At 36.7% G+C, this 18,415-nt stretch overlaps 1 protein-coding gene across 1 annotated transcript in view; it reads left to right on the forward strand.

Moving 5' to 3' along the window:
• Positions 1 to 18,415, forward strand: part of TMEM117 (transmembrane protein 117) — a 185,644-nt gene that overhangs the window by 111,760 nt on the left and 55,469 nt on the right. The window contains exon 5 of the mRNA XM_050324528.1: positions 7,453 to 7,550. Within this exon, the coding sequence (XP_050180485.1) occupies positions 7,453 to 7,550 (98 nt within the window). The remainder of the gene's footprint in view (positions 1 to 7,452; positions 7,551 to 18,415) is intronic.

An 18,415-nucleotide genomic window follows, 5' to 3' on the forward strand; every position in this document is an offset into this window, starting at 1 on the left:
GGTCTTTTACCAAAAACACCAAGCTCCCTAAATGAGTAAAGCAATCTCTCCTGCCATGACAGCCTAAGATGGAACTGAGTTGAATGCCTTAAATAAAAATCATGGTGTGGCTTTATGTCTCACACTTTGTAATACATGATATTACCCAGACCTCTGCTTATGCGTTTGTAACACTAATAAGGAAGCTGTAAAGCAAGAAAAAAGTCTTCTGAAACTTGCTGTCAATGGTTATATAAACAGTAAGTGCTTGCCACGTGGTAGACAGTATATTTTGTTGCACATATATAGTGATTTATGTGCACAGTAGGGACTTGAAACATGGTGGGAAATCAGATGGCACAGTTTAGAGTTTTTCTGCAGAAGTTCTAATTCAATTGTGCAGTTGTTCCTAAACAGTTATTTATATTTACAAACTGTCAAGGAACTTCCCATTAAAAGAAAATTTTTTAAAAATTTTTTATTTTTTTTTATTTTATATATGGCTTTTAAAACCCCCAAAATTTATTTAGGAATTATTTCTTCTGGTGTTAAAATACAAAGTATAATTTCCAGAATAACTTGGATAGACCTAAAATAAATTTCTCCCTAAACCACCTTTTGGTATCTAAAGTTTTTTAACCAGAAATTTGATGTGGGCTAGACATTGCCTCTGTGGAGCATTCTGTCCTAACTCAATTTGGAAATTGAAAGGAAGTATTAACAAAAGTGACTTTTCTAAACTTCAGTCTAAAGCATATATATTTTCAGTTGTTCTCACCATCTTGTTGAGTTGTTATCCCTGGATTGTGCAGAAACTGCTGTGATAATACTCAAAACCAAATCAAGATCTGCTGGCTAAAGAAGAGGAGGCTTACTGCTTCTTCAGTGGATAAAGAAATAAATTTACATGGATCAGTAAAGATGGCAGTAATTAATATAAGCCTCCTCTCTGTTTGTGCAAAAGAAGTTCTTTAACTGGTTTTAGTGGAAATTCAAATGTGAGACAGTGAACCGTGCAAATGTTGTGGATTGGGAGAATAGCATCTCAAAAGAGCAAAACTTAGGAGACATTTTATTGGTAGAAAATATGAAAATGCACAAAATCACAGTGGGGACTGTTGCAGAAGCAACAAAGGTGAACAGTAATATTCTTTATCGTTCATATTGATCACTGAACTGCGACAGCAATTTAATACTGTTTTTCAGGATTTGTCTATTGTTAATATTTGTTGGTAAGACAAGAACAATGTTCTGACTCTGATTAAAATAAGAAAACAGAGTAGATTGAAGGGGTCGTTTTGTCTCTAAGTTTGCTGTCACTTTGAAAATGCAAATATAAAAAGAATTTCTTGCAATTAAATTGGAGGAGAAGCATCCTAAAAGAAGCTTCATTGCTTCTATGGTAGAAATCAAACCAAATTAGGAATGTTCCAAAATGTAGGAAGCAGACAAAATTTCTTCAAAATCTAGCACTGTATTTACAGCTGACTATTAATATTTAGCTTGAAAAATATCATCTATCTTGTAGATCTGTAAACCTAATTACAAATATTTGTTACATTTGTTTTCAAACATTTACGCATTTTTTATATTCCAAAATGCAGCAGAAGGGATTGAAATAAATTGACAGTTGTTTCTGAAGGATGTGTAACAAAGTTTTTGACACTTCTGCTCAACTGCCACACAATTTCAGAAATAAAAGAGGAATTTTATATTATCATGTGTAAGCTGTGGAAATGTTGAGTTATGATCACAGAATCACAGAATAGTTAGGATAGGAAGGGACCTCTGGAGATCATCCAGTCCAACCACCCTGCCAAGGCAGGATCATCTAGACCAGGTGATGCAGGAACACATCCAGAGGGGTTTTGAATGTCTCCAGAGGGAGAGACTCTGCAACCTCCCTGGGCAGCCTGTTCCAGCACTCTGTTGTTCTCAATTTAAAGAAGTTCTTCCTCACATTGAGGTGGAACTTCTTGTGTTTTAGTTTATGGCCATGGCTCCTTGTCCTGTCACAGGGCACTACTGAAAAGAGTCTGGCACCATGCCCTTGGCACCTGGCTTTGAGATATTTATATGCATTAATGAGATCCCCTCTCAGTCTTTTCTCTGAACTAAACAAGCCCAGTTACTGCAGTCTCTCCTCATAAGAGATGCTCCAGATCCCTAATCATCTTCGTGGCCCTCCTCTGGACTGTCTCCAATAGCTCCTTATCTTTTTTGAACTGTGGAGACCAGAATGGACACAGTACTCCAGATGTGGTGTCACTAGGGGCAAATAGAAGGGGAGGATCACCTCCCTCAACCTGCTAGCCACACCCTTCTCAATATACCCTGGGATAATATTGGCCCTCCTGGCCACAAGGGCACATTGCCAGCTCCTGGTCAACTTGTCATCCACCAAGACTCCCAAGCCTTTCTTCACAGAGCTCCTCTCTAGTAGGTCAGACTCCAACCTGTACTGGTACATAATTCTACTGTGCTGATCACGACGCTCTAAGCTCTGCTATTCAGGCGGTCTTGATCCACCTCACTATCCATTCATCTAAGCCACGCTTCCAGAGCTTAGCTGTGAGGATATTATGGCAAACAGTGTCAAAAGCCTTGCTGAGGTCAAGGTAGAAAACACCCAATGCTCTCCCCTTGTCGACCCATCACAGAAGGCTATCAGATTGGTAGCCATCCACAGGAAAAAGTTTTCTCCCTGACATCCAGATGAAAAAAGCATAAAAGTATTTTCCATATAGGTTAGTTTTGTACATCAAGTGAACAGCACTGCAGTTTTTAAATATCTCAAAAAAAGAAAAAGAGAAAAGTGATGGATAGAAGATTTTAATGACTGAGTATTAAATGTTTCCCTAGTTAGGCATATGATTGCTGTAATGTAGTATAGTACTTAAAGACTGAGATATGATAAAGAATTGATGTGCAGTTAGTGGGACACCTATATATAGCTCTTACCTAAAAGCACATAACAGCAAAGCAAAGGGAGCTTGTGCCCTCAGCAGTACGCATTAGCTCTCACTCTGGCTTAACACTCTGACTTCAGGAAACATAATTACTTTAACCTGACTTAGCCCCACTCTGGAGAAAAATCCGCATACTTTTCAGAAACGTGTAAGCAATGCTGAGTCTTTGCAAAAATATCAGTGGTGAGGAATGCAGTGTTCATGCTCTTGCCTGGGACACAGCCATCGGACCTGTCCTGACACTATGACATCTTTACAATTTCTTAAAGCTCTTAGAATGAGTATTCACTCTCATCAATTAAACATCTCAGTTGCAGGACTGAAAATAATGTTTCTTGTGTAAAGAGTTCATAGAGTGTGGAAAAGTGCTAGTTATGAACTATCTAAAGGCTGAGTTTCAAGTGAAATTAATTTAGTGCTACTTATGAAGACATTTATGATTTAAAAGATGATTTAAAACTTTAAAATTATAAAAATTGAAAAAATTAACACTTATAATATTTGAATCATGTACGACAGTGGTAGACAGACATATTTTGCCAAATGCAGTTTTTCAGGTTACTCCATTTTCCAGCAATAACACCATGATGTCATGCCCTCCTGGCTAAATAATTGCATACAAGTGGGTTTTTTACTGTTATTAGATGTTGCAGTCCTACTGTCCATTAGATCTTTCACTGCTAATTGCTGTATCAAAATAAAAGAAAATTTCAGATTTCACCATTTGGTTTGTGTCTCTGGGCTTTTCTTGTGGATCCTGGCTTCTACCTTCTGTTGAATTCTGGAGGGATGCTCTTACTCTGTTTTGATGATTTATTCAAGTATGAATAAAGCAATGAAAATCCTCTGCTTAGGGTTGGTCTCCACTTAATGAATATTGCAACATAGAATTCATCATGTCCTAGAGTCTAGAGTCCATTTCTCTTTCAAGAAACAGTTTCTGCAGCTGCTTATATGAAGAAGTGCTATTATGAAACCATCTAATGTACTTTTATACCACTAGATTTCAACAATACAATTTGCCAGATGAAAACAGCTTGGCCAGAAGCCCATGCTGCATTAGTGTTACATGGGTCATCTCTTTGTGCTCTGAAGATGATAGCATAATTCCTGCTAGTGAAGTAGTTGGAAGATACTTTGAAGGCAGACCAAAGTATTAGGTTTTTTTTTCTTTTTTTGAAAGAAAGTTTCACTTGCTGTCAACTTATTAATAGAAGAGATATTTTGCTATTTTGCCTTACCCTAAACTCCTGGTGCAGACTTTGCCTATGCTGGGAAGACAATGTAGCGTCATTTGACTTGAGTGTCTAAGAAGGAGAGATCTAAAGTATGTGTAGATCATCCTAATCAATAAATGATCCTTAAGGTGTCTTAGCGTTCCACTTAGTTTATCTCAGGTATCTTAGGTATCCTACTCCTTTGTTGTTTGTTTGGTTGGTTTTTTGGGGTTTTTTTTAAGGTTTTATGATTTTGCTTTTTTGCATTTCTTGTGTAAGTTACTTGTTCTGAATATGACTTTGAATCACAAGTTCATAATTTTTCAAATTTTTGTGTTATTTACTGTTTAGCAGTATATATTGTAGGCCAGGTTTCATGGGGCTTTGAACAACCTAACTAGTGCAAGGCGTCCCTGCCCATGGCAGGATGGGGTTGGAACTGGATGATCTTTTAGGTGCCTTCCAACCCAAGCCTTTCTGTGATTTTATGATTGTATCAAACATCAAAAGGACCATATCAAAAGGAATGATAACAAAAAAATGGGAATCATAACATTTTGCTATTAATTTAATGATAGCAATATACCTTTTTTAAAGCATTATGAATTAGCTTCATAGTTAATACAAACTGAATAATATGAATAGTTGAAAAAGTCATATTTTTTAGGATAAAGTGAAATTTAAGATTCCATAATATATACAAGACATATTAATTGTTAATGGAAATTTTTTTGGAGGTATTTGTGTAACTTAAACAGTCAGGCAATGTGTGTGATGCAACTTTGGTTCTGCAATGTAGTCCAGTGTAACTGTTTTTCTCATGAGACACTAAATAAAATGAAAGATTATACAGTGACTGTGTGTAGGAGTCATTCTTTTCTGAATTGAATCAGTGTAATTACTGATTAAAGCATATTGCATCTCCAGTTCAAGAAAAAAATACATTACTTACTTACATTGTAAGTGGCTTTCCCCATTTTATCTTGATTATATAAGATGTGTACAGACAATTACTGAAATGATCAATTATTTTTTATTTCCACATATCAGCAATGTTTTCAAGTGTAGTCCAGTAAAAAAGGGATAAATGTTTGCTGTCCAGCAACTGCATTGTGAAATACAGAGAAAAAACACAGTCACACATTTCTTTAAACTAAATTCTGCCAATTGAATTAAAATTTATATTTTTGCTTTTTCTAAAAACATCATTCTAATAGTAACAATGAGTTTTTTATGTTTCTATCTAAGACTTGTTTGCTCTATGACAATGTTCAGTGCTTTTCTCCTGTGAGCTGTTTTCTACACTGACTGTCCTTGACCAAACCAGAAAATGAATTTGATTTCTCTAATGCAAAAGGTAATTGGATTTCTCTTTATGGAATGCATCCCTTTAATGACTGTCTCTGCTTCAACCAATTTAGCTGCAACTGACCTTACATTGATCTGGTGATACAACTTAAAATAAATGCCAAAGCTGAGAGATAAAATACCAACTGTTTGATATCCGAAACAACATTTCCTGTCTCGTCTTGCCATTTTCCTTAGAAAGTGTGTCCATCTTGTATGCCATTCTCATGAAACATGCTACACTAATAATTGGCCATAGAGCTGTAAATTACATCCTTCTACTGAATATAGTAACTATTTCCCAGAAAGCATCTGGAGAAAAGACCTTGAAACATGAATAAATATATAAAAATATATATAAATAATAAAAACTCTTGAAATATCTGTTCTTTGCAAATATTTATTACTATATAGACTCTTCCAAAGAGGAAAAAAGTGTTACTAAAGTAGTGAATTCAGTCTTTACTGAGGTCTTGTTCTGCATTAAATATATATTGAAATGTTTATTTAGATAATAGGGATCTTACATAAAAGTATCATAGCTTGCTGATCTGAGAAAATATTTACCCACATAAAACAGTTAGTAAAGGTGGTATTTTAGTATATTATCTGTTCTTTGTTAAGATTAGGATTAATGGAATGATAAAATCCTAGAATAGGTATTTCTATTTAGCATGTTCATTATCCGTTGAACCCAGCCCTTCAGGCTAATATGCTGAGCACTTTTAACTCCAAATGGTCTTGAAGCCAAAATTTAGCACTTGAATGCAGGTTTAGTTTATTCATGGGCCACATGTTCTTTTTGATAAACGCTATTAATGCCATTGATTAAAAGTGGTAGCTCACATTCTGGATAGTAAACTGGATTTTAAAACCTTAGTGTGGAAACTAAATCCAAGAAATTTTATCTTCAGTTGGAAGTTATTTCCTTCTGAAACCTTAAGAGTTAATTTCATACTGATCAAAACAGATAGCAATTTTCCAATGAGTACTGATACCCATGGCAGATAGAATTTGTTTTACTTCTCTGAATTTTGAAACAGGTGGTCATCCCCATTTCTTTTAGCTGTTCAATTATTTCTTAGATCTTTGTGTATGGATTGGTTTCCACTCCTCCGGACATTTTGCACAGTGGAATTGATGAGTTTATTTTAATGTAACTTTTGGTGCTTTTTAGTACAGTTAATTTGAAGTAAATGGATATGAAAACACAGCTTCCCAAAGGTGCAGGTTCCTGAAGGATATTCATTTCCCTCTTTGAGCTGAAAGTAATTTTTAATACTTTCATGTACCAACTGGAAGTACTGTATACATATGATTGAGTCTCCGGACAGAGAAACAGATGGTCTCTTTAGGTAGGAATTATGAAAATGAGGGTAAATATTTCATACTTTAAAAACTTTGTGGAAGTTTTGAGATTTTTTTGTGTTGCTAGTCCCAAGTGCACTTTTTTTACTGATTCCAGGAAGTGAGAGGAGATTATAAATGGCATATAGTGCTTAATTCACAGGCTTGCACTCTCTGGCTGCAGTTCTGCTTTCAAGAGTGGAAATTCTGCTGATGCTGCTCTCAGGGAAACATATTGCCTGTCCCAGGCTGAGCCAGAAAGCTTTTCAGCCACAGGGGAATGTAACTCATGTACTGTAGGTTGCTTTAACCTTTAGACTGGTTCCTCTTACATTCTTATCTTCGGATCTCTACAGGTTTCATTGTTCCTCAAGGAGTTGCATGCACTTCTAGGGGCAGAATATGGAGGTTAATATACTTTATTTTGATTGCAAATAACACTGGATATACTGTTGTTCTACTTTCTAACTGTTAACATTATCAGAACCAAAGCAGGTGTGCCATATGTAAAATAAAAATGTTCCTAAAGTCCTTTCTAGTACTGTCTTTTGTGATACCAGTGTAACTATTTATGATTTCTTCTTTCCCTATAGGTCACAGATATGATGCTTCAGGACAAACCCTACCCAGACTGGGGAAAGTCTGCCAGAGCTTTCTGGAAGAAAGGAAACATTCGGATCATTTTATTCTGGTAGGAAAGTAGTAAAATCAAATTATTGTAACTGAATGTTTAATAAATCATCCAAAAATATATCTTCTTATTCTCAGTGGCAGGAAGAGATATAAACAGAGTACACGGTTGAAAAAAATTAAACCTAGTCTAACAAAAAATTAAACATTACAAAAACTGTATGGGTGAACAATTGCTAATCAAAATAGTTTGTGTAAAAATGTAATTTAAAAATTTATGTATACAGTTTCTTTTATTATATTTTGACACTGAGTTGCAAAATTTTGCTATATGTAATAATATTTAGGTGTCCCATTTTCATTTCTTTTAATTAAGTAGATATATGAATTTCCTTTTGTGACCATGAAATTAATTATAGCAATTCTTTGAGTTACCACATGACTAGGGTTTAAAATGGCAAGTCTGTCTCAGATAATTAAAAAAATATTAAAAAATCAATGCATAAAATTTTGAGGGGTAAGAGTTTATTTTACCCCAAATGTAACCTCTTCCAGATAACTTCAGGCCAAGTGTAACAATTGAAACAGAACACAAATTATGGCAGAAAAAATGGAAGTTGGAAAATTCATTTTCTCAGAAGACCTTGTAGCTGAAGACCTTGTAGCTGAAGATGAAAGAAATAGCGAAGATTTTTTGAACTACGTCAGAAACAGAAAAACTCATGAAAATATCATCAGACCTGCTGTTTTCTGAAGAGCAGATTTCAAAACAATTGTTACAGAGAAGTTGAAATATCTATATATATATGGGTTCTCCTGCAGAAAATAAAATTATCCTACACTTGTGAAGTAGTAAAAATAAGCTATTATATTAAATTGAGGCATTTAAAGAAAATAATAAGAAAAATTTAAAGATTAAAAAGATAGCAGAATCAGATGACTGATTGTCTACACATAAGGTTTATAAGGAACTGAAGGGAGCTGAGCTGATGCAAGTTTTATTAGCACTTAATTGCCTATTGAAAAATTAAATGTTAAAATTTGAATATTGTTTTGCTTTTGCTGCCTTTTTTTTTTTTTTACATTTAGAATTATCCTACTGACCTGTAAGTCTGAGCTGAGTCTCAGCTAAATAGATTGAATATATCATCAATAATGGAATTACGAGCAAAGCTCTGGATTAATTTCTGCTGAAAGAAGCCAGGGAAGCTTTGCTGAAAGAAAACCTTCTCTGATCTGTTAGAACTCTTTGAACTTGTCATCAAAATAATGGATGAGGAAGAAATTGTTGATCTAATTTATGTGGACTTTTCCAAGGGTTTTGACAAAGTTCTTTACTGAAGGCAATTAAGAAAACTAGTAAGCCTAAGTGTGCTAACATTTAGAAATTTTCTCAGAAATTAGCACTGGAAGTTATGAATAAAATAATAATTTTCAGCTACGTTGATAAGGCAGGAGAAGCCATCTTGGCCACAGTGACTATGAAATGGTCAAGTTTAAACTCTCTGTTGACAGGAGGAAAAGTACCAGCTAAATCTTGACTCTGGACATGAGGAGAGCAGACTTCAGGCTGCTCAGGCAATTAGTAAGTAAGGTCCCCTGGGAAAATGTTTTTGCAGGTGCTGGGGTCTATCAGTGCTGGTCACTTTTCAAACAGCACCTCCTAAGGGCACAGGAGTAGGCAATTCCCAAGTGTTAGAAGTCAGGCAGGTGAGGCAGAAGGCTGGCTTGGCTGAGCAGGGATCTTCTCTTGGAAATAAGGCAAAAAAGGAAGCTGTGGAAAATCAAACACAGTAGTTGGAATAAAATCACCAGGACATCTTGGAGATGTGTGTGCTGTTTGGTTAATAGAGGCGAGACCTGATAAAGTGTTCCAATATTAATTGTCCTGAAAACTTTCCTAACAGAGGATGGGGGTTTATAATGAGCAAGGCATAAAGAGTTCATGTGAACTTTCAGCTATAGGGAAAAACAACAACAAAAAAATGAGTTTACTGGAAGAGAGAAAAACAGCTGCTGAGGTCTGTGTAACCAGGTAACAGAAAATTGATATTCAAAGGTAGATTATCAAAATGGGATATTGTAGAGAGAATAGTGGATTGTGCAGCTGAATCTTGATTGCAGGTAGAGTGACAGAAAAATATATACAAGCTGAACATTTGAATATGGAAGTAGCAGGCTGGAATCCATTTCTCTAGTGTCATTGGCTAGAGGCTTTCATTGTATCTTTGTACAACGATCAGTCTTCATTGCAATAACATGTCTTTGACACAGACTCCTGTCTGAAATAATACGAAACAAATACCAACATGGAGAAGATATAAAGTAATACAGATAATTGTAAATTTGTGATTCTCTATGTTTGCTGTGTCTGACATTTCCAACTAAAAAATCTTCCTTTAGTATGTATCTCCACAAGCTCTCACTAGCTTTCTTTAATAAAAAATAAAGCTACACGTGCTCAGAAATGTGTGTTAGCAATCACAGGATATTAACGCAAATCAACCTAGTAATATAAGTTTGAAAGCTTTTATTCAAAATAACTGCACAGAATTGCTACAGAGTACTAATTCATGAACATATGTTATTTTTACAGTGGATTGTGTCAAACATAGGCTAGTGTAGTATTCTTAATTGGACATTTTGTAGCCTGGAAGTAGAGAAAACTTCCTTCTGAAATAGATAACCACATCTCCCACACAGAAATAAAACATTTTCTATAACAGATTTGATATTATGAACCTATTTGAGGTTTTGGGTTTGTAATTTACATTTCCATATTCTGTGTTTTCATACAATTATGTTCTTTTCACATATATGAATGTAGTTCATAAATTTGTTTCAAAATACAGCTTCTTAAAATATCCATTCTTTTCATTATAGGCTACACTGAGAAAAACTAGTTAGACATTATAGTCTAAATTATGTACTGACCCAAACAAAACAAACCTTTCATTAAGTTTGAGTAAAAGTTTTTGCAATGCAGTCTGCAGCAAAATAATTGTATCTATAATATATGTGCATTTAGATTCACAGTACCTCCCTATGTTGGAGGTTTTTAAGTTTATCTATTCATTCTTTCTTATTTAAGTAATTTATCTTGGAGTAAGGTACTGACTACTGAACAGAAACCTGGAATCATCTAGAAGATAAGACAGATTTCCTGGTAAATAGCACAAATGGTATAAAAGAATATAAAAATATTTTTCAATATTAGTGCTCAGAGTAGATCTTTTATTCTTATGCTGTAACCAAAGTGCATGACTTCAGTTTGGATAAGCAAGACAATAAATAGGTTTGTTACTATTTCCTTGTTGTCTTGATACAAAATATTCATTAAAGTCCTCTGCAGATGGTTTGTATTGAGTAATCTGACTACTAATCTGAACAGGCATTGTTAAATATATTGTCAGGATAAAACCATCCGTGAATAGTAATTGTTACTTTTAGTCTAGCAGTCAAGAAGTATGATTATAATTTTTCAAGAGATGGCTAAAATATTTTCAAGAGCATTTCTTTAATTTCTGTGCTGGGTATTACTGGTAAGTTGTGCTGTGAAATGGCAATTTGTTTACATGAAAAAATGTTGAAAATAACTCATCATAGTACAGACCACTGAACTTTCTTTCCTGTAAAGAGTAGTTGTTTCAGGCTTCTGCCTATTTTTAGTTTTATTATTTATTGTTTTCAATATTTGAAAATATTTTATAAAAATGAAAATATTGTATTATTGAAAATATTTGAACAAAAGTTTTTGTCCAAACCTATGGTTTGGTTCATGTCCTAAGGAAAATTTTTCCATCGGGATAGCAAAGCGCTTTTACAGTGCCTAGTATGGAACTGTTAAAGTGTTCAAAACTCACTAAAATGGTTGAAGCTAGACAACCAAATGAGTTAGACAAATTTTTGGGACCTTATTCTCAGTTGTCCCCACTCCTTGGTGCATGAAGACTACTGTGTTAGTAAATCAGGGTTCTCCCACAAAATCTACTCTCTCCACTGAGCACTGTTTTCAGCTGGAAATGTTACTCAGTCCCTAGCTGAACATGTCTCTCCTTTTCCTTCTTCTCTTCCTCCCTTCCTCCAGCACAGCAATAGCCCAAAATGCTGCCAGTGTTGGCAGAAGCAAGAGAGAAAGGGCAAGGATGACCTGGGGCCCCAGGTCAACTGTGGGGTGATTGGAGTCCAAGATAGCATTTGCTGTGCTAACACTGTCTCAGCCTTTCCCTGGCTTTTCCAGGAGCATCTTAGGAAATGCAGTCAATCCACAGGCCTCCCATGTGGCCACATGGAGCATGTTATTCATAGACTACTAATGCATTGCATGAGAGGTAGATGCTTTATATGACATTACTTATATATGAGCAAAGAGAAGGTATGCATATGGGAGGAAGTGCAGGTGAAAGTCTCCCATCTGTCTCAACTATCAAGGAAGAAATTTGTAGCTTGCCTATGCTCATCTATATTTAGAAAGGCTGTATCATACATTTTTTCCACATTCTAGTTGTGATAGGAAAAATAGTGAATCATTCCTCATCTCACTTTTCGTCTCAGAAGGCAAAACATTTGAGCGAGACCCAGCTTAAATTTAGGAGCTCTGAGATCTCAGATTCAAAAAAAAAAACCAAAAAAACCCAATGCAACCAACTTTAATTGTGAGATCACTTCAGCTTGAACATTAGATTTGTTATTTGTCTTGTTCAAGTTACATAAAGTGGTCTCATCCTGTATATTTTTTTCTGATGAAGACTCCTACAGGTCAAACAAAAAATATATTGTTTCTTACTTGTATTTGCATGATTAAGAGGAGGGTTAGCAGATGAGGAGAGCGAGGATAGCGTGGCAGCTTTCCTCTCACATAAAGCAGAACACACCTGTACGCATCTACATCCACACATGCAACTACACACTCAAGATGGCAACAGAGGGGAAGAAGGAAGTTTCTAACACCCCTGCACAATCACCATTCCCCTGGTAAGTCTAGTGCGGAAACCTTTAATATTCTGGGGCTTAAAAAAATGTTCACAGAATGATGCAGCTGAAAGACAGCTATGTGCAAGAGAGAAAAGCATCATCCTTTAGCTACAATGGGGTTTTGAACTAGGCCCATGGACATAAGTTTCGCCTTCATTTGGCTTTAAATTCTTTAAACTGCTGTAATACATATGTATTTTATAATATATCTTTTCAGTTCCTCAGCCTGTTTAAGCTTTTTGAGTTATATTTGGTACTACTTGCAATTCAATAGTTGATAGCCTGTTAGAAAAAAAGGCTAGTTTTTATTCCTACATAATTGCTAGATTCCTAAGTATAGCCCTCATAATTGGATGGATATGGCAACCCATCTTCACCTCTTTTTAAAAGTACATTTTATTCTTTTATTGAGCAAGAGGTATATCACAAACAATTACTAAAAATATTTTATCCAACATGTATCTTTAATAAAACTTCTTAAAATGCTGTATCTCCAATGTTTCAGTAATAATAGTATTCCCAAATGAAAATACTTTCACAAAATCGCTTTCTGTGCCCAAACCTGAAAAGCTCCAATTCTTAGATGAAAATTTTCCTTGGCAAATTTCAGAAAGTTTTTTTTCTGAGCAGGTAGCTGCAATCCTCAGTTCAGTCACAGTCTTCTTGGGGCAAGTCCCCTTTTAGCACCTTCTCTGTACTTTCTGCAGAGTTCTTGTTGAGCAGGAAACACCTCTGCCTCCACTCAAGCCCAGAAAGATTTTCCAGAAGAGCAGAATCACTGATGTGATTGTTGTTCTCTCTCTACCATCTTTCTGCTTAAGTGCTTTACCTTCCTTCCTCTTCCACAGAATAAATCTGTTTGTTACTAGAAAAAACATGTTTTTTCTAGCTTTAGCATTTACAGTTAGCCTAGGCCTCATTGCAGGTCCACTCTAAAATCAGGATGAGTGTAACTGTCAAAAAAAGTGCTGAAAGATAAATATATAATATAAATAAATAGATAATTTTGATAGGCACTCCAAGACAGAAGTTGCAACTATTACAGTTAGTTCAGCATGCATGTTGCAGACTGTTATTCATACAGCATTTCAGATTATTAAAGTAGAAATTCAATCTTGCATCCTTGCTTCAGTGTGCAGAGGCCTGGCAAAATAATAGCCCAAAATGTGGTCAGTTCAACTCAAACTTGTTTCTTTGGGAAAGGTGTGCAGAAACCACCACACAAAGACACGGTGCATGGAGAAGATGCAGCCTCAGCCAGAGGTTTTGTGCAAGACGTGATCTCTGAAAGGCTACAGAGTTCAGTGGGGATCAGAAAGTGTGTGCTTCAGCTGCTTGTGCTCACAGCCAGAGTTCATAGACTTTGTCACAGCTAGATTCCAAAAACCAATTGACTCTTGTAAAATAAATGTAATGATTAGGTTAATTAAATTATTTTCCTTCCTGGAATGCTGGAGTACTTTTTAAAATTGTATTTCTTCCTAATGACATGTTTAAATTTGTGCCTTAGAATTTGCTAATGTACTTGGCTGAACTCCTGACTCATCTTTCTCATAGAATGGCATAGGTTGAAAGGGAATTTAAAGATCATCTAGTTTCAGCCCCTCTGCTATGGGCAGGGATGTCTTCCTCTAGACCAAGTTGCTCAAACCCCTTTCCAAACTGCTCTTGAAAAATTCCAGGGATAGGGCATGCACAACTGCTCTGGACAACATCTTCCTGGACCTCATCACCCTCACAGAAAAGGATTCTTCAAATATCTAGTCTAAGCCTTTTAAAACTATTCCCCCTTGTCCTAGCACAACATGCCATTGTGGAAAGTCCTCTCTGGCTCTCTTGTCAGCCCCTTTAGGGGCTGGAAGGCTGCAAATAAGTCTCCCTGGGGCCTTCTCTTCTCTATTTTGAACAACTGCAGCTCTCTCAGCCTGTTTTCATAGGAGAGGTGCTCCAGCCCTTTGTGATCCTCCTGTGCACTTGCTCCAACAGGTGCATATTCTTCTTTAGTGGGCTCCAGTGGTGAACACAGTATGCCAGGTGGGGTCTGACAAGAGCAGAGTTGATGGGCAGAATCACTTCCCTGGATCTGGTGGCCATGCTGCTTTTGATGCAGCTCAGGACACATTTGGCTTTCTGGGTTGCACGTGCACATTGCTGAGTCATGTGAATTTTCTTGTCCACCAACACCTGCTGGTTGTTCTTCCCAGAGCTCCTCTGTCCAAGGGAGAAATTAATCCAATCTGCTCAGTCTGTATTTGTGCTTGGGATTATGCCGATCCAGGTGCTGAACTTTGCACTTGGCTTTGTTGGACTTCATGAGACTCGCGCAGACCCACCTCTCAAGCCTGTCCAGGTCCCTCTGGGTGGCATCCCTTCTCTCCAGCCACACCACACAGCTTGGTGTCAGTGACCTTGCTGAGGCTGCACTCGATGGCACTGTCCGTGTTGCTGACCAAGATCTTAAACAGCACAGGCCCCAATACCAAACCCTGAGGAACACCAGTCATCACGAGCCATTGATTCTTTGAGTGCCACTGTCCCAGCTTAAATGAGACAAGGGTCTTTTGCTGAGGATGAGTTAGGAGAAAAGACCCAAACTTCTCTTTCTAAGCAATTATAAATCCAAAATTAAGAGGCTCCGATTGAAGGAAAACAAATTATGGAAAAGGGAAAATAACAGCCCTTTATTAAAAGGTATGTGTGTATTAACAGAAACACAGAAAAAACCCCAAGTAAAACAACCAAGCAATACTCCTATACCCACCAATAATCCCCTTCAAGAACAAACCGATAAACCAGCAAAAGGAAGAGTAAACAGTTCAATTTTTGCGCCCCTTGGTGCAATTCCAACCACAGTCAATAGGAGGCGCTGCTGGGTCACTAGAGATGCAAAACTTGTAATGTCCTGTACCATTCACCAGGTGGCGCTGTTGGATCACTGGAGGAGCAGAACTTGTAGTGTCCAGTAAAAAACAACAACAAAACGAGAACAAAAACACCCGTCGGTTCCCCTTCCTTTCCCGCACTGGGACAGGAGAGAGGGAGTGGTGGGGGGCAGGGGGAAGGGAAAGGAAGGGAAAAAAACCAGCAATCAAACAGAAAGTTCTCCCAATGGAAGAAAACTCACGATCTTCAGCTGGTTAGAGTTTGCTTTAAGCAGGGCCTGCAGCCAGCAACAGCTGAGCAGAGAGCAGCAGCAAACTCTCCTCCGACAGGAAAAAAAAACAAACCAGGCAGCGTCTGCAGCTCGCAGCAGGTCCCGAGCCCACCGGCACACCAGCCTCTCCTCCCAACCTGCGTGCCAGCCACCCCCCAGCCCACCAAAATTCCTCCTCCCTCGTTGCCCTGGAGACAAGAGAAAAAAGTAGACTTTAGATCCTTCATCTGCCTGTTTCCTAGGAGACTGATCTCTCGGCCATTAGTGGACCAACTGATTCTTTTGTTCACCTGATAGCTACCTGATGGCCTATACACAGGGAACAAATGTCAGGGGGAAGGGAAGAAAAATTCCTTGCTAAAATCGGAACTATGACAGCCACCATCAAGCCCATTCCTTTATTCACCCAGTCTGTCTCTCAAATCCATGTCTCTCCAATTTAGAGGCAAGGTTGTAATGCAGGACAATGTTAAATACTTTGCACAATTCCAGGTAGATGATGGCAGTTGCTCTTCCCTTATCTGCCAATACTGTAAACCCATCATAGAAGACCACAGAAATTGTAGGGCATCAATCTTCCCTTAATGAAGAGAAATGAGTATTCCCATATTTTCTGTAAATGTTGCATATTTACACATTCTGGACTGTGAAGTCCACAGAAATACACAAAATTACAAAATTAGCAAAAGTTGCAAGAAATACTGATCATGTCAAGTGCTTTTTGGCTTTCATATCCATCTGAAGAAGCCCTTCTGAAACTGATTTGTGCCCAGTGAAAATCAGCTAGGAAACTGTTTTAAAGACGTGTATATTTTATGTGTAACTGGATGCACTAACACAATGAAACTGCTCCACTGACCTTAACAGAATTGTTTAACAGTGGGGCCTGAGATCACTCTCCCTGGGGACACTTTGGATGACGTTATTAATCTTCTGCAGGTTTCAGGAGGATGTAGCAGTTGTCATCCTTTGATGTCTGATTAAAAAAGTCTTGATTCCTCTTGATTTCCTGATAGTTCTTGATGACATGATTTCTTCTCTGGTTTGGGCATTAATTTTTCAAATAGCATTTAGCAAAACTCTCTACCCTATTCACCTGTTTTCTGGTGGAAACAGGCAAACAAATAGCAAGAAAGAAATAATGGTTCCAGCGAAATCACAACTTGAGATTCAAAGTGCTGCACAGGACTAGAATGTGGCTGTAGGTTCTAACCTGTGATGCTGTAAATATGGAAAATATAGCTTCATATATCCAAATTCAGTTATTTAGGCCTAACAAAAAATGATGGGACTCTGTCTTTTACAAAGACTGGACTTAGATGTGGAGCAGGAAACTATTCTTTAAACATTGCCAGACTTCATCCCCCCATCCCATTCTGTCCCCTTCAGATTCTTGTATCCCATGATCACTTTCAGAATAGAACCATTTCAATAAAAATTAAAACTTAATTGTGATGTGCTTAACACAACTATAAATATGAATGTACATAATCTTATTTAGTCCTCGTATAAAATCTCGGTTTAGATGTAAGAAGCAATTCTTTTGTTTCTTACTTGCTTTTCTACATTTTAAATATCTGTAGGGCTGTAAAATTAAATGCATTTGCTGACAGATATCTTAATCAAGGCATTCAATTTATAATATCTTATTTAGGCTGGGTAGCATAATGAGAATACTGTGGCTGTATTTTTGTTTCAGATAATTGCATGTTGTCTGTTTGTAATTGTGACTGTAGAAAAAGCAAGGCCTAAAACAAAGGGTAGATTAAATTGTCAATGAAATCACAACAAGAGGTTGTTAACAAAAGGTGCCCTGCAGGTCTCTTTGGTTTCATAATGTATGTTTTGGTACTTTAGCATCTTTGCTAGATTTTTTTATTTTTTAAATCATGTTAGCAGTTAAGTCCTTATAAAACCAGATGCCAGTTAAATTTCAGACCATGCATATTTGAGGTACTTTGTCTAGCAGGAAGTTATACTAATGAACATAATGCATTTGTGATACTAACTAATCAAAGTAAAGAGCTACAGTGAACAGTGTATGAATAAAGATACATTAATATAGTACTAGACATTTTCCATCTTTGCAGATTCTTTACCTATGGGAATAATCTATCCCTGGAATCAAAACCACCTTGACTTCAGTTTACAGCTGTTTGCTTTGAATTATTGATTGTGTAGGTAGATGGCTGAGCACAGTGCTACTTCTCATGCAGATGAAGAGTAAATCTTTCTGGATTTCAAAGGAAAGGGCATCAGCCCTTGTCTGTGATGGCTGAAGGGGTAAAGCAAAGCCAGTGAAAACAACTGGAAAAAATTATTCAACCTTGAGAATAATCTAGGCTATGAGAATAATTTAATTTCTCATATTTTTTGGAGCTTTCTTACTGCTTTTTACTGTTTGCATACTCTTGTTTTCTACTTCCCCATTTGTTTTTTACACATCCTATCAGAATCCACTAGTTCTGTCATAAAGTAATTTGAATTTAATTTCATTTATTGCAAAATATCTTACAATTGGCAAGGTAAAGGACAAAGACCAAGAAACAGTCCAATTATTACATTAAAACAAAGGAAGTTTTAATTTCACTTCAATGACTTGCTATGGCAGTTTTAGGTTATTCAAAGTTATGCTGAAATTAAGAAAAAATTATTTCTTATTTTAAATATACTAGATATGACATTCTCCCAGCGCCGAACAAACGTTCTCTTTGAGACTGTGCGACTCTGTTAACTTGAGTGCAAGCTCCTAAGCTATTCTGCTTTTTAATACATGGTGCTTTTCATTTAGATGCATT

This window comes from Myiozetetes cayanensis, unplaced genomic scaffold, assembly GCF_022539395.1.
Source record: "Myiozetetes cayanensis isolate MyiCay16 unplaced genomic scaffold, myiCay2020 scf3, whole genome shotgun sequence".
NCBI classification, from domain to species: domain Eukaryota; kingdom Metazoa; phylum Chordata; class Aves; order Passeriformes; family Tyrannidae; genus Myiozetetes; species Myiozetetes cayanensis.